The following is a 17,051-nucleotide window of genomic DNA, read 5'->3' on the forward strand; positions in this document are numbered from 1 at the left end:
GATTTAACAAGTGGGATATTGGCTCTGATTAACCATTACATCAGTGGCTACTTAATTTCCTATTGGATATTAGGCTGCATTGTGTCAAGTATTCTTGACCATGAACCTGAAAATAGTTCAACCATTTAGACAAAATTTCTTTGTTTTCAAATTAGTGGCATTTGATACTACAACTCACAATCAAGTTCAGTTAAACTACATCAGTTCGTTACGATGAAAGACGTTCATTTCAAAGCACAAAGAAGGCTTTTACAGAGTGCGCACTTCTTTCGAGACCTCCACACACAATACATCCAACAACAATATACATGACAAAGTTCCAACTCTAAAACTCAAATCTAAATCTTTGAATATATGAACTTTTGAGACAAGGTAACGTACAAGCAGTAAAAATTACCTTGATCACAAATTTCCCCTCGATAAAATGGCCATTTATATATACAAGTTCTCGATGGCTGGAGGCTGATTGAAAATTGTCAGCAACTTGGATCGTATCTTTATAACGACACTACTGAGAGGCAGGTATGCTGGCCAAGGCATGCCACTGATTTTGAGCTTATAGCATCTTCTATGGTGAGACTAAGCAGGCTCACGAGGGCGGGTAGCCCAAAGTGAGCTCAAAGCTCGAAGGCGTTGGAAGTACTCACCCAAGGCAAGCAGCCCTCGAGCTGCCTGGCGGATAGTCAGTATGTGTAACATCTGCTGCAGGGTTTCCTTCCGAACATGGTCAGCCTGTTCCAACAAAAGCACATTTCATCAGTGAATGTGGCATCAGATGTTCAGAAAGGTAATTGTGGTGGTACAACTTCCTATCAATGACAATCTGAAATCACAACCTGAATAATAAACAAACAGGTTGTTTTGATAACGAGTTCCTTCTCTATGATGAGATGCTATGACTGCAACATATAGTTTAGAATGTTCTGAATTGCAGTAAAACTTCAATGTTAATCACTGCATAGAGATAATTATGTGATCACTCTATGGAACCCAATCATATTTACTAACACTCAAGTTATGACCTATCATTATAAAAAAATTATTAATCAAATATATTGTTTGACGGTCCTTCCAAAGGATTTCGAGAGCTCTTTCTATCATCTTGTGCTCTATAGAGTAAACTAACCCAATTCTTGGTAATCTCCCACTCAATAACTTGAGTTAATATCAGAGCATTACAAACTTCCTACTGAAATTATTTTCCAATCCTCAAATGATCTACAGAAATATAATTTAAGAAAAATTTTGACAATTTCAAGAGATTTATGACAGTCTTCTAGTTTAGTTTCTTCTTTTTCCTGGGAAAGGGGTGGGGTGAGGATGCAAGATGATAGAAATTCTTAAAACTGGAGCCTCACTGCGGCTTGACATGGGAACACTGTTTGCTCTTTTAATTGCCTTTCTTATTTCAGGAGAAACTTTCTAAGAATTTATGTCATTCCTTCTTGATCGTAATCCAACAGATTAAAGAGATTCCAAAACAATTTTGTATAATTGTATGCAAGATCCACCATTTATTTCAACCAAAACCTGTTAAACCTTAGATTTTTAATGATCAGAGCAACAGTGGACTATTCTTTTTCTTGGCAACCCTTATTGATGCAACGTGCTTCTATGGAAGTGAAAAAAAAGACAAGACAAATAGAAAATGATCACACCTTCCTCGAGATTTTGAAATTTAGCCGAGAACCATAAAAGGTTGATAGAAAGGAAAGCTGTAAACTTTTATGATAAATATCCCTTTAACATAAAACTTATCAATGAAGAAAATAATGTTATCTAAACAAAATTAAGAAATGAATACATGAAACATGTAAGAATCTAGGACTTTGGTGCAAAGGTCAATGGTGAGTGGATGGGGGTAGGTTGAAATCTCACCCATAAATGTAAAATATAAAAGAAACCTTTAATGGCAGGCACCACACTGCTTTACTGAATGAGGATTTGGCAAAAAAGGAAGGAATGTTAGAACACATCTCTCTATGCATTTTGCTTATATAGCCTTTTTAGGTTATGCAATATCTCTGGAAAATGATGGGATGGTTACGTGGACCATGATGGCTAAGTGAAAAATTCCTCCCATTTTTCTTTCAAGGTATTTGTCCTACTTATAGAATCCATTTATATAGAATCCAAATTGCTCTTATAATCGGTCAGAAGAAAGCATTTTCAGTCAGCAATGGGCAAATTATAAACTAATAGATTGCATTCTAGCCTTACTTACTTGACAAGGAAGAACTTTAGTGATCTTAATAGAGATTTCAGAGAAGAGACTGGTGCATAAAGAAAGCAACACAAAAATCAGCCACACTGTCAGAATTGGTTTGTCCATGAGAAAATGGAATGCATACCTGTCCCACAAAGGTCCTTAGAGCTTCCAACTTCTCCATCGCATTAGTCATCTGCCGGTTGCAACTTCCTTCACTCAGTTGACCAGCTGCTACAGTATCAGCCAGAGTTTGCTGGAGTCTCTCCATACCTTGCGAAAGAGCATCTTCCGCTTGCTGACATGAATGTTCAAGATTCAAAACATCCAAAGATTGTTGTTTCGTCATGGGGTTAAGCTGAGGCCCAAGCACCTGTAACAAAATCAATACAAGAATTATTTCATATTTGATTATGTAATTACAGAATAATGGCATTAAAAGAAATGCCCGCAAATTCTTCAATAACATGGAGACGAAGCCCGAATTTAATACAAACTTGAGGTTGCCACCAGCCACGTTCAGTGCTTGGCCAGCCAAGATTTGCAGACATTATGCCTAGCCAACCCCGAACATGATTAATCAGATTAATTTTTCTTTATGTTTATATCATATGCTGATGGTAGGTTACGAAATATGTGTAACAGTCCCAAGAGCCTTTAGTGTTACTGTGTATTGTTTAGAGTGTATGTCTCTGGGACAACAGTTGGGGGGAGGGGGGCATTAGCCCTAGTAGAATTAATCACATATGATAAGCTTCCCTTGTGTTAGTAATAGATGGCGATATTTTCCACTAAAATGCGCATATAGAGAGTTACAAACAAGCACAAAGTATACTATATAATAGCATATTCTATTCTTATGCATGCATGTACCTGTGCTTTTTTGTTCATTAAAATGTCAAACTTTTTCGGTTGCTTCATATATATATATATATATATATATATATATATTCATGATTTCAAATTATGCACTTTTGATCAGTAGAATTTATTAAACTTTTTATTTGAACTGAAACCCAGTTTACAGATCTAAAAGTGCACTTGGGTGATACAATTTCTACTCCAAGCTGTTCCTATGAATTGAAATATGCATGAACCCCACATATTGATTGAAGATGATCAGTACATCACCTTAAGAAGCTGTGAAGGGCGAACCCCTCCAATCCACAAGAAGAAGCGCTCAGCTGATGTTTTCCACATGCCAGACATCATATAGAAGACATCAGCTTTTGTGGCAGTTGCTTTCATACGGAAAAGTTCAAAATAATGGTTCATGCCACTTTCTACTAGCATTCGAAGCTCTATATCAGTTATATGAGCATTCAAAGCATTCCTCAAGTCACAAATCTGTCTATTTTGTTCTTCCATCCAGTGTCCATACTCCATCTCAAATGTAGTAATCCCTGCAGAATCCTTAGTGTTAGTTAATTCTAGAATACAATATATTGAAAAAATAAAGAAGGGGGCTGAGGGAAGGATACGAGAAGAAAAATAAACCCACAAGATATAAAACCACAAAGGATATCCTCAGCATGCAGAGAAATCATACATGAAGATGAATAGCTCATTAAGGAATTTGACTCTGGTGTTACAACTACAATTCAACCTTCTGAAAGTTGTGTTTATGCACAGCATGAAGACATCATTTTTTGGTGGTGCACTAATGTGCATTGTGTGCATGTGTGTAGTGATAAGTTATAAGAACATAATCTTTAATTTTAGTTTGGTAAATGAGAATGACTATTGTAACTTTCCCGGTGGTAAAGAAAGTTGAAACTATCAAGGTTAAAAGGGAGAGCTGCAAGTATATGCAGAAAACAATCACAAGAAAGACAGATACATGGGTGTACTTGTTGCTTGAAACATTTACACTGGACAAGGTGCATGGAGGTAATATCGTTGTATGAGCTGCTTTGTTACCTTCTTTTTTCCACCAGATTTGGTTGGATATAAACATGTCGACCTCAATGGAAAATGCATCCATCCAAATCATCCCACTTCCCTTTACCACCTAGCAACCATACAACAGAAATACCTCTTCCTCCCACCTTTTTCCCTTCTCAATTTTCTTCTTCCCTCCTCTATCCACCAAATGAAACATACTATAAAGGAAATAGCCACTTGTTACTAAGATTTCTCTATTCGCTAGCAAGAACTAGAATCCTAATAGCAAAACATGGAAGGCAGAACATTTGTTATGCTCAGAAACCTAATAAATTCACTTTATTCAGCAAAAAATGGAAAACAAAAAAGTTCACTTCCCACATCTCAATGCTCATTGCATGAAGGACATAACACTAACATTCCAAAATGCAACATTTATCTTTTCTCCTAATAGTATCACTAGGAACTTAAAATCAAAAAGCACTTCAGTACCGAGCTGTATTCACCATCAAACACATCAGCTACCAACCAGTCTTAAAGACATGCAAAATAAACAACTCAGGAAAACATTGAGACTGAGAACATTAGATTCCAGGATAATAGATTTTGACATATGGAGTAACAAACCTGAGTTTACGGTTCCAGAGAACCCCAGATGACCGGCATCTAACCCACCACCTATATACAAGCCCTGCAGTAAAACATCAACTGCTTTTATATACTTCAGGGATGAAAAAAGTTGTGCTGATTAATAACAATACATCAATGCCTCAAAGATGACAAATAAAAGCTAATCTTTGTCAAACCTGTTGTCGGGCACGCTCAAGCTCTTGCTCTAATTGAATAAGTTTCAAACGACTTGTTTCCAACTGCTGAACATAGGCCTGCAAAGCAAAACAAAAACTTATTATGTCAAACCATTTCTTGCACGAAAAATTCTTCTCATCAGCCACTATTCATTACCCCACACCCCATATCCTATGAAAAACACTCCCACACCCTATTAAAAAGCTGTAGGTGTGGGGTGTGAGAATGAATAGTGGCTGATGAGTAGAATTCCTCTTTCTTGCACATATCTTGCATCGAAGGTCTCTATCTCAGTGTGTATTCAACCTTCTTCCGCAAACGACTTTTACGAGCAGCCTCACGGTTTTGTGCAAGACGCCTTTGTACCTGCAAATTTTATGTGTAAATTTTTAAACCACAACAGTTGTCGGTGCTGTATTGAGTTAATCCTCGTAATTAAACATGATCAGTAGTATGCCAAGCTTATGGGTTGAAATCCTCAATCATGAGCATATACATATCTGTTTAGATTATCCATATCACACAACGTGTTACCTTCACAAATGAATTAGTGGCAAACAATGGATAAACCCAAGACATCATTCTCGATAAATTTATATACAAAACACCAGATTTTCTTTCATATAAGCAGTCTAAACTGAAATATTTCACCAGTAGAAAGGCATTAAAGGTTATATATATTGACTGAAATTACTGCTAACTTCTTTAATAATTGTCGAAACAGCATATTATGAGAATATCAGTAAAGCATGCACCACAAAGAAATTAAAAAAAAAAAAAAAGGAAGACAGAAATCTAGGATGCAAATAAAAGTTTCAGCGTTTGCAGGCTTCTAAGCAAGATACAATACATTCAAACAAACCATATGCACAAGAGCAAAGCTAAAAATAAAAAAATAACAGGCATTAGAATGTGGCCAAGGGGGACTAAATCTAAACTAGCACCTCTTGGTGAAGTTCCTGGATGAAACCATTTTACCTGAAAGATTCCAGCCCTCCAATGCAAGGTATAAGAAAACCTAATTATCTTGTAAACCTTATATAATCACCCTCACCTTATCTGTGGGTTTAGTTGCTTCTTGGTCATATTGGTTAGAAGGTCCCTCTGTTCCATGAGAAGCATCCTGTGACTAAAATACCATATAACAAAAATGAATAAGCTCAGGGAGAATTTGGCCCCAACTAACAAAACGCATAACCTTCAAACCTTTTCACCTGACTATCTAGTTTCACATCCTCCACGATCAAGGATGCAGACGCATTTAGATTACTGTTGCTTTTGAAGTTTTCTCCCCACATGCCAATCTGGTGGATAGGGTCATATACTCCTATCCTTCTTGAGGTGACAAACTGGGCTGATGGAGAGTTCATGCTCTTTACACTGATCATAGAGGTAACTCAATGAGCCTTTGGCATCAACATGAAGGTAAGAAAGATAAATGCATAAATTAAACATAGAAAAGAAGCATATTTGATCTTATAAGCTTGAGATTTCCACTTTTAGTGCAAGAACTCGATATAAATCAAGAAAAGCAGATGTGAAATGGCTGATTAATAATATTGAATTCCAAACGACAAGGGCCCAAACAATGTAATCCCCAGAAAACTTGAAGAATTAAACTTCTTTCCCAATTTTTGAAGCTCCTTGCAGTAGAAAATATAACTGTGCCAACAGTGAGATTCAGTTACCCTTCATCTGGATGTTGAAATTTTTTTCGTTATGAAACGAGCTTGAAGTGCATACTAATCACACAATATAGCTCTTTACAACAGTGAGAGCTGCTGCTTGTGTCGGATGAGAACCAACTCGGGTAGGCATGCAAGAAAGGAATTAGAAGAAATCGAAATCAAACAATGGCCACCCTCTTGAAAGTGTCACCTCCAAAGCTTAAAAAAACCAGCGGAGAGGGCCAGCCAGGAAAATGCTCCTCTTAAAGCCTTTGCTATCAGGCCACAAAATACACACAAAGCAGAAGTTAGCTCTGCTTCAGGGACAAATTCAACTGCTTTTTGTCTTACTCCCGGGCTATAACAGATTCAATTCCAACAAACAAGATATGAAATTTTTATTTTTAAGGAAGCAAATTAGCAATGACCTATGAACTTTCATTTGAAAATACACCAGAACCTTCATGATACTTTGTCTTTGAACGAGAGATGCATAGGAACTGACAGATACATGAACTACGAGTGGTAAAGACACTGAAAGTGACCAATTAACTGTCTACGAAAGGAAATTTCCCAATCTCTTTCTTCCATTGAATACACGACTATACTATCTCCATCAAAACCAATACACACTCATAAGGATCACTGATTCAAAAACTTCTAAACCATTAGAAGGGGAAAAAAGGTCTTCCGTTTTACGAAGTACTATAACAGCAATCAAAGGACCAATAAAAAGTCAAATAAAAACACAAGAGAACAGAACCTTTAAAAAACACTCAATAAAAGAGAATCAAACATTTCCTCACGCCAAGCTAAAACTATTCTTGTTATTAACAACTAAACACCATAAAAACTCAAAGTCCAACTTTCTTTTTTTCTTTTCGTCACCCTTCCCGGCAACCAAACAGAGTCCAAGCATGGCCAATTTTTTCTTTTTTTTTAAAAAAAAAACCGAACCTGGATGAAAGCCAAAGCTCAAATCCCAGCCCTGGGAGCACCAAAACCAAGCAGAAACCTCCTCCGCCCCAATCGAAGCCCTAGCTCTATCTCCTTCAAAACCCCAAGTCCCATCATCTTACAGCAGAATCGAATGAGAACAACGACAGCTTAAAAGCGACCTCCAAAACCATTTTTTTTTTAAATAATAATTTTAATTTTGAAAACACTGTTTGATCAAGAAATTAACAATTGCGTATATAAAATTATCACAATTATTGAATAAATAAATAAAAATATCCCCATTCAATATATAAAAATGCATAGTAGTATTTTATCATTTCTGTGTCATTGGTGAGCTACAGAGAGTCAAAGATTTGTTGCATTTAAGCTAAGCGTCTTCGTCGTCGTAGTCATATTTCCACTACCACTAACGTGCGCACCAGATAGGCTCTTCCCGCTTAACCTGCGCACACCTGGTGGCGGGGTGTGTAGATGACGTCATTTTTGGCGGGGTCGTTATTCAGAGTCGAATTTGCTAACACACGCGCGGACCTCTCTCACGAATGAAATTTCTACGGTCATTTCAAATCTTCGGATGCTCAGTCGTCATTTTCGTAAGGCACGTAATTGCACGCGCTATATTGCATGTTGGGGATTGGCGTCCTATCATTTGATTCTTCGATTTGTTATTTATTTTTTATTTTTGTTGGGGGGAGAAGAAAACTAACGGCTATTGGATGGGGACCAGTCGGGAATTTTAGAAATTATGAAGGTCATAGAATGTATATAAATTAATGAATAATATATGGGGTGGGTTGGGGCCAGTGCAGAGATATGTGGGGAAAGAATTGCAGATATTGACAAGTGAAACTCTCAACCTTATTTTAATCACATGCAAATTGTTCACTTCAAAACATGAGGTACTGGGCCTGGGTCCCCACCCAGGGCCCACAACTAAATAAATAGTGGCACCATTTAGCAACTAATAATTTTTAGCTTGAAAAATGAATGTCAAGTTGTATCTATTCTTTATATCCCTCCTTTTCAATTCTTACATATATATCTCTACTTCTCTTATATATATATATATGTATGTATGTATTATATATCTAAGCCTCTATATATGTTCATATGCAAGCATGCACCTTTCATCTAGATAACATGCATGTATAATATTATATATATATATATATCATGCGATCAAGGGGTATAATCCATTTCCGTAACATGTGACACCACTTGTTATATCAACATGTAGAGTATTATTTAACAAAATAAGTGTGTGTGTATATATATATATATATTCATATGCATGAGTGTACGCCCGTAAGATAAATAGTCATGACTAACAGCTAATACGGTATTCCACATTAATAAAATTATGGTGTACTGTCCTCCTTACAATATATATATATATATATATATAGACACTAATTGCTGATACAAGAGAACGCCTTTTAAAAGATTACGCATAGGATTGGATCGAATTGGCTCATATAGAATAAATATTAAGGCACTTAAAAGCCCTCATGAGGTACTCTTTTATACAATAGATCATAAAATTATAAACAAAACAAAACCGTGAATTTAATATGAAAAGAAATATAATCATAGATCTAGAGAAGAATAGTGCACTACTGATATAATATTAATCTTAGAGCTAGCCGGACTACATTATTAATGCTTATAACTTATCTTTAATTGGCCGAATGCTATATATATATATATCTATATATAAGATTCGAATAATTGCAATCAATGTAGCCCTAATTTTTATATATATATAAATATATGTACGACTGACATAAGGTACAATTAAGTACTGAAAACATAGTACTGCTTTGTGAAAACGAATTAGGTTGAACTTTTCATCATTTCATGCAAATTGCAAACCCCAGCTTGCTTCTTCCTCAAAATTGCAATATTGGTTCATAAATTATGAAATAATACCGATCCTTCATATATATATATATATATATATATATAATAACTACAAAGGCAGGCATATATATATATATATATATATGTATATATGATATAGGCAGTACTAATGCATCAGACTTCCCCTTTTTCACATTAAATGGTATCTGAGATCATCACGAGACATGCATATCCATTTAAACAAATATATATATGTTTTTCTTTTCAATTGGATGTTTTGGTGATCCTCCGACGTTATTTAATATAATTTGGCCCTTCGGATTCTATAGGGACAGAATTAGTACTCAACTCAACACCATGGATATTTAACGTTAAGATACAGTATGTTCTCTTTTCTTTCAAATAAAAAAAAAATACAAATATCATTTCTCTTAAGCAAGAGCGGCTCAGCAACTTAGGCGCCTACCTAAGGCCCCCAAAATGCAAATTAAGGACTATTTTTTGCAATTGAACAAAGTCCACATAAATCTATTATATATTCTCTTCGGAAATAAATTCATAATTAAAGTTTCAGTTTATTTTATACTTTGCTCCAAAATATAAGGTCTTTAAAGAAAAAAAGCCTTGTGCTGTTCTAATCAACTAAACATGTGATCACAAGAATTATATATATATATGTGAATCATACTATATATGATCGATCTATTAAAAATGATATATTAATGAATGTTGATTTTAAATAATTTATAAATATATTAAACATGGTGTATATCATTATATTATAATAATAGAAAAGCCTTATTTTAAGATTTTGCGTTATGCCTCAATTAATTTATTGAGGCCGCCCTGCTTTTAAGTTTCTAAATTTAATTTGTGTAGTACTTACTCATGATGTCTTGCATGCATTGATATAAAATCATGAGGGGTAAAAGACGGATGGTCTAATATATATCCCAATCCAAATCAATATTATTATAATAGATGCAGTACTATAAAACAGAATTAAAATAAGCGGGTAAATGATTAGTTTGGACAGTGAGTTAAGATAAAAGTTGAAAGTTAAATAAAATATTATTTTTTAATATATTTATTGTTTGATATTTAAAAATTTTGAATTGTATATTATATTTTATATAAGAATTTAAAAAAATTATAATAATTAAATGAGATAAAATGAAATAAATGGAATCTAAAAGTCTAACCATTAATTATTATGTGGCAAAATCAAGGGCAAGATCACATTCAAAGATCAAGACGTACGGTTGCATGCATGCATGCAGTCTATTGTTTTGGCCGCTCCTTAGGTGTTTTCATTTCGTAGTAGAATTAATGGGCGTTTCGGATATTTGACTGCTTAATTTGTTGTATTGTTTGCGGCTATGATACATACAAGTGGGCGGGCCAAACATGCCATTGCCAATGAGAATGAAGTATTTTGAAAACCCTATGATTAAAGTGATGCCACGCGTACGTACGTGTAGTCGTTTAAGACAGAAAATCATGGTGGCGCATAAGCTGGCTCATGCTTAGGATGCGCGATCGTAGAGCTAGCGGCGCGAGCCTCTTACGTCAATTTGATGAAGCCACTTCAGCTGGCCGTCTATTTTCTTGATTGAGATATTAATTCCGTTTGGATTGAGAAGTAATTTTAATTTATCTTATTTTATTTTATTATTATAATTTTTTTAAAATTTTTATATAAAATATAAAAAATAATTTAATTTTTTTAAATCTAAAAATAATAATAATATTTAAAAATAATATTTTATTCAACTTTTAACTTTCACCTCAACTTATTTTGGCTGTATTTATATGTTGAGCTGAACTCAACTAAGTTAAATTCTTTATAAATAATAGTGAATACGTTGAGTAGTGTAAGGAGTTATGTAGAATTCATTTAAATTGAGTTTAAAGTGTGTTTAAATATTAAGATAAGTTTAATACTAAGGTTGTGGGTTTCGCGTATAAAAATATTTTAAGTTGAAAAAGGTTGTGAGTCTCACATGTAAGAAGATTTTGAATTGAGAGGAATTTAGTAATTTGAGAGTATAATATTTAAATGTTAGACTCAATTTAAAATTAGATTGAACTCAGCTAAATTTAACTGTATTTAGAAATCAAATGTAATATTTATCTCAACTCATTATCTAAACGCTACCTTAATCTTGTTGCAAGATGCACGTGCTACGTTCTCAAAGTTGGCTAGAGAGCTGTACATAAAAAGATCAACATGAAGTCATAATGTACATAAAGGTGATTGTGAAATTATGAGTGATTCTTAAAATTAAAATAGCTTATTCTACTAGTTATTTTTTATTAAAATAAATATTTTTAATTAAAATAAATCTATTTTTATTATAAATAATTATTTTTATAATAAATAATTCACCATAAATATTTATTTTTTTCGTAATAGATCAGTGAAAAGTGAAGTTGAAGGAATGATCCCTTCTCTCCGGTGAGCGCCTGTTATAAATAAGGGTTCATGTATCGAAGACTATATATATATATATATATATATATATATATATATATATATCTGCTTAAGGAAATTTTCATACCTATTTGTGAGGAAAAAAAAAGAAGAAAATATGAGCCATGAGCCGCAGAATAAATCTACCGAAAAGTTATACAGACTGTATAAATTTTTTTTCCTTCAAATATTTTTTTAAACTGTTTAGATATTTAAAAAAATTATAAACTCATTAAAAAATATTTTCTTAATCATTAAATAAAAATAAAAAATAATTCGGTATAAAGTTTCAATTTAAGTATTTTTGGTATAAAAAAAAATCGGTATAAAAACCAATTAGCCAGCTAGGCACGTAGAGTATGCAGTAAATCATGATTATGATCATGATCATGATGAATCCTGTGAAAAGCTCATTTAATTGTTCTGATTTCCCAAGCTAAAATTAGACATACGAGCTAGCCCACATGATCAGATGGTAAGCTGTATTCCATGGTAGGACGTGATAGCTAGCTGTATGGATGGGGAGAGAGAGAGAGAGTAATTGGCTACTTGCAGTGTGAAGTCAACCCTTTCTTTTCGGCATGCAGCTGTACTGATTTGCATTTGTCAAACTATAATGTGAAATCTGTATTTCATAATGAGTATAATGACTGATTAAAAGTGCTATAGAGTCATTTCGCAGATAATACAGTCACCTGTAATTCAGTCACCTTTTCTAAGTAATTTTCCACCACTCAAATATATAATTTCAGTTTATTACAAATTACTAGTGATCAGAAATGATCTTTATCTTTTATCCTCAAATTATGCTTTCTTATTTATTACCAAAACTTGGCTATGATCAACCCAATCCCCAATTTATAAAATATAATAGAAAATGAGATGGATAAGGCAAATGTTGAGAGAGACTTTGAGGGTTATAACTTTATTATTGTCAATTGTTTTATTTATGATATATGTTCCTATTTATAAATAATTAATGAGATTAGAGAAATAATATAAATATAATAAATCAATGATACTGATTGATTTATGCAATAAACATATATATGAATTATCCATCATATCCTAATTACTATCACTGGTGATTTAAGATCTTATATTTTATGACTAGTACAAGTTGCATGTCATTTTTATATTATATATTGAAAAAATCTACATAATTTCTTACTATTCATATAATTTTTATATACCTTACTTTTTTTAATTTTTATTATTTTTTTCTTTTATCAAATATTTAATATCTGAATAATGAATAGAAAAATTGAATTAGTTTAAAAGAATAAATTCAAAAAAATATTAAAAAAATATTAAAAGTTAATAAAAATTTAAAAAATATGATGGGGTGAGATGAGATGAGAATTTTGTATTTTGTTTTAGTATTTAAAATATTATGTTTTAGTATTATTATTGTATTGAGATTTAAAAAAGTTAAATTGAGATTTGAAAAAATTAAATTGTTTATTATATTTTGTATAAAGATTTAAAAAAAATATAATAATGAGATGAAATGAGATAAAAAATTTTATGTCTCATTTTATTTCCAAATCTATCCTTAGAAATTGAGGAAGTTGTGTAGTATTATCCTTATATATTTACTCTTCGTAACTTTTTTGCACGAGGCTGTGCACCCTTTTTGATCCGCGTGTGCTTAGTGCAGGATATTTAATTATAAATTACTGGTCTCCCAATATGTACGTCTGTGTATAAAGAGAAGAGCATTGCTACGTTCATCAAAAAAGTTTATCGAGTAAGGATTCTGAATAGTATATTTCATTTTTTTTATGTATTTTTTTAATTATCATAAATTTAATAAAAAAAATATATATATAACATCTTAAAAAATAATTTCTTAATTATTAAATAAAAAATTATAAAAAATATCATTCGAGATACAAATACGAGACCCAAGACCCATTACATAAATAGAGAAAGTGGCTCCAATTAGCTGTTATTGTCCTACATGAAAATTCATCAAAAAATAGAAAAATACTCTCAACTTGTTTGAGAAAAAGAAAGCAGAACTTGAATTTTACAATATATTAGTTACGAGAAATGATATTTGTAATTGTGAGTGTGTAAGTGTCGTGTAATCGTTTTGAAAAAAATGAATAAATATGAGACTCACGTGAAACGAAATTAATTTTTTTAATAATAAATTTTATTTTTTTAAAACGACTATACGATATTTATACATTTCATAATTATATATAGCATTACTCGTTAGTTGGATATGACTTGGTTTTAGGTTGGAACCACAAATTTCATGGATTTTGTTAAATATTTCTAAATACTGGTTAATTGCCTTTGCCAAATCAGAAACCTAACTAGCTAGCTAGCTAGCTACTACATTACTTCAGAATAGAATTATAATTAATTACAAACCCACTTTTTTCTTTTATGATCCTTATCTGCCGCCTATCGGACAGAAGAGAATGATCTCTAGGCCCTAAATATTCCACAATGCATGGTAATGGATATCTCTTTTGTTCTGTGTCTTTTGACTTCAGTAAAAGAGATTTAGGATTCAATATTTCTTGAACTTTTTTTTTCCTCCTTTTTTGCTTTCTGGTCATACTTTGTGAAAAGAAAGTACCAAACTTGTTTGATGCATATCACACGAATTCAAATCTGCAATCCCTTTAGTCAACTTGGATTTTAGCATAACATCACCAGATTACATACATCGTAATAATGCTGCCTGTGAAAACAAGATTAGGAGGGTTTGTACTTGCTGTCAGAGCTAGCCTTTGTACATATATATATTTTTAGAACAAAAAAAAAAACTCAAAAAATTTTGGTTTCAGATCAGGGTTGGTTCAATGGCATCAATACGTATCTATTACAGGTCACAATTATAAGCAACTGTGATATATGTTGTGGATATCATGAACTTATATATATGTATATCTACTCAGAGAGAAGAAGCTTTAAAAAATGAAGAGAAAGGATAAGTTTAAATAATTAAAAATAAAAAAAAATTAGGTCATGCATGGTGCCAATGTTCATATGTGTAAAGTTACAATGATGGTGGTGGGTGCCTCTCAATGCATGGTTGGCTGATTCCATAGTGATTTTCCCTCTCATATATATATGTATATGTATTGTATATATTCTTATATGTAACTGTGTTATTTTCTTTGAATAATAACGAATCATGATCATCAGAAACGTCACGCAAACACCTTGCTTTTTCCTTTTCGTGGTGTTATTCTTCAGTGCAATCTAAAGTGGCTTGGCACTAAGAATGGCTAGTGTGGTTTCACAAATTGTGGAGATTCAAGAAAAATTATGAGAATTTATTAGATTCTCAGCCAATTTTTTTGATGCCATTTTGCTTTCTGTCTGTGTCTGCCTCTCGATGGCTGATCATCTGAATCATTTTTGTTCACTACCTAAATGGAAAGTCCACCACATGCATCAGGATCGAAGAGCACAATGATATTGCTGATTTATCGATCGAGTACTCGCATTCATGGCAGGCCTTCTTCTTTTTGTTTTATTTTTTTCATTATTACATGAGGTGGGGTACTCTTGGAGATAAGAATTATTTAAAGGAAATTAATATGATTGCTTCTGTACAATGATACCCATTATAATATGCAACTAGCTCATAACATTTACTACTTTATTTCACTTTGGTTCTGCAAAATATTCCAATATCATTCACATCTGCATCATGCATGCTGTATTTCTTTGGGATCATTTATTAAACATTTTAATAAAATACTATGAAAACTTTATGCTTTCAATTATCTAATAGTGCTAGCTAGATTTACTTTTTCTTAATTAAGAACAACTCAAATATTCTAGATCTGTGCATGATTATGATTTTTTTTTTTTTTTTGAGTTCAATTGGGTGAGGGGTGTTTCAAACTCAAGACCTCCATTTTGAAAGCCGAAATTATGTCAATGACCATAAACCTTTGGTAGATCTGTGCATAATTTTTAGAAACAAGCGTGTAAATGTAATCTATTCTAATCTGCTCCAAAATAAATATATAAATAATTACAACATTATCAACAAACTCTACCAAACTAAGATTATTTTGTGTATTTTATTCCACGTATGAAAACCACAAAATCTCCATATACAACAAAAAAGGAAACTTATCACTCCGAATTAAAAAACAAAAAACAACAGCTCGATCTAATACTTTTTAGAAAGTAAAAGATTGCAAATTAATTACAATATATTATATATATATAAATAAAAAAGAATATGAACAGATTCACTTATCCACTTAGGTGTAAAGTGGGCACACTTTCGTCAACTCTTGGAATGGAATGCATTAATTATAAAGATGGCCTGGAAGGAGTAGTCATATGAAAATGCATGCATATATGGATACACTTCACTCTTTGTCGAAACTTTTAAAAGGCAGTTAGTTAGTATCAAAGTACACTTGAATGTCACATATGATCGATGCGTACTCTGATGGCACCACCATGTGATCATGTGTCGGATAAACGTCTCACCCATCTGATCGTACAAATCTAAAAGGTACTGATGCAATAATCTATTTTTTTACTCCCATTTTTTATTTGTTTTTTGGATCATTCTGGGCTTTTAAACACACGCAGAAATTCTGAGTTGGGTAATGTTTTAATGGGCTATTGCCTCAATGGGCTGGCTTCTTCAGATTCTAACTCATAACCTACCCAAATGCCAGGTTAATAATCTCCCAGCTACTGGTTTGGTTCTATTTCTGAATTTCATTCCCTCTTCATCCCTCGCATGAGGTATTTTTTTGGAAAAATGATTTATATACAATATTTTTTATAATACATTTCATAACAATATATTAAATGAGGAGTAATTTTATAAAACACTTTATAAAAGTAATATTACTTTACAAAAATATCATTATCTTACAACATTATTGTGAAATATATTGTAAAAATGTATTGTGTGTATCGAATCAATTAGGGTTATACAATAAATCAGAGAACCGATCAGTACCAACCCAGACCGGCCTCCGGAGCTCGGAACCGGCTGAAACCGGCCTAGAACCGATCGGACAGCGGTTGAATTTGCCAAAAACCGATGCCCAGCGGTTTGGTCCCGGTTTGATCTTGGGCCGGACCGCTGAACCGACCGAACTAATAAAATGTATTTTTTTTTAAATTATAAAATATATGAAACGACGCCGTTTCAGGATTCAGTGTTTGAAAAAAAATATAAAGCAAAAGG

General features: G+C 32.8%; 1 protein-coding gene across 1 annotated transcript; it reads right to left on the reverse strand.

The window, feature by feature from the left end:
• Window positions 1–208: 208 nt before the first annotated feature.
• LOC109013266 (transcription factor TGA1) lies at window positions 209–7,730 on the reverse strand. Its single transcript, XM_018995305.2, has 9 exons — window positions 7,522–7,730; window positions 6,112–6,277; window positions 5,952–6,026; window positions 5,204–5,263; window positions 4,897–4,974; window positions 4,718–4,781; window positions 3,338–3,609; window positions 2,352–2,579; window positions 209–732 (listed from the first exon to the last, which is right to left on the reverse strand). The coding sequence occupies exons 2-9, from the start codon at window positions 6,265–6,267 to the stop codon at window positions 580–582; spliced, it is 1,086 nt and encodes a 361-aa protein (XP_018850850.1). The 5' UTR covers window positions 6,268–6,277; window positions 7,522–7,730; the 3' UTR covers window positions 209–579.
• Window positions 7,731–17,051: the final 9,321 nt, after the last annotated feature.

Source organism: Juglans regia, chromosome 1 (genome assembly GCF_001411555.2).
Source record: "Juglans regia cultivar Chandler chromosome 1, Walnut 2.0, whole genome shotgun sequence".
Lineage (NCBI taxonomy): Eukaryota > Viridiplantae > Streptophyta > Magnoliopsida > Fagales > Juglandaceae > Juglans > Juglans regia.

Excerpts from the sequence above, each read along its gene's own strand:
- LOC109013266 (XM_018995305.2), bottom strand. The coding sequence starts at position 6,267 with ATGAACTCTCCATCAGCCCAGTTTGTCACCTCAAGAAGGATAGGAGTA. Across the intron at positions 4,975-5,203 it reads AAAGTCGTTTGCGGAAGAAG|GCCTATGTTCAGCAGTTGGA; the intron begins GTTGAATACACA and ends TTTGCTTTGCAG. Across the intron at positions 2,580-3,337 it reads GCCCTTCACAGCTTCTTAAG|GTGCTTGGGCCTCAGCTTAA; the intron begins GTGATGTACTGA and ends ATTTTGTTACAG.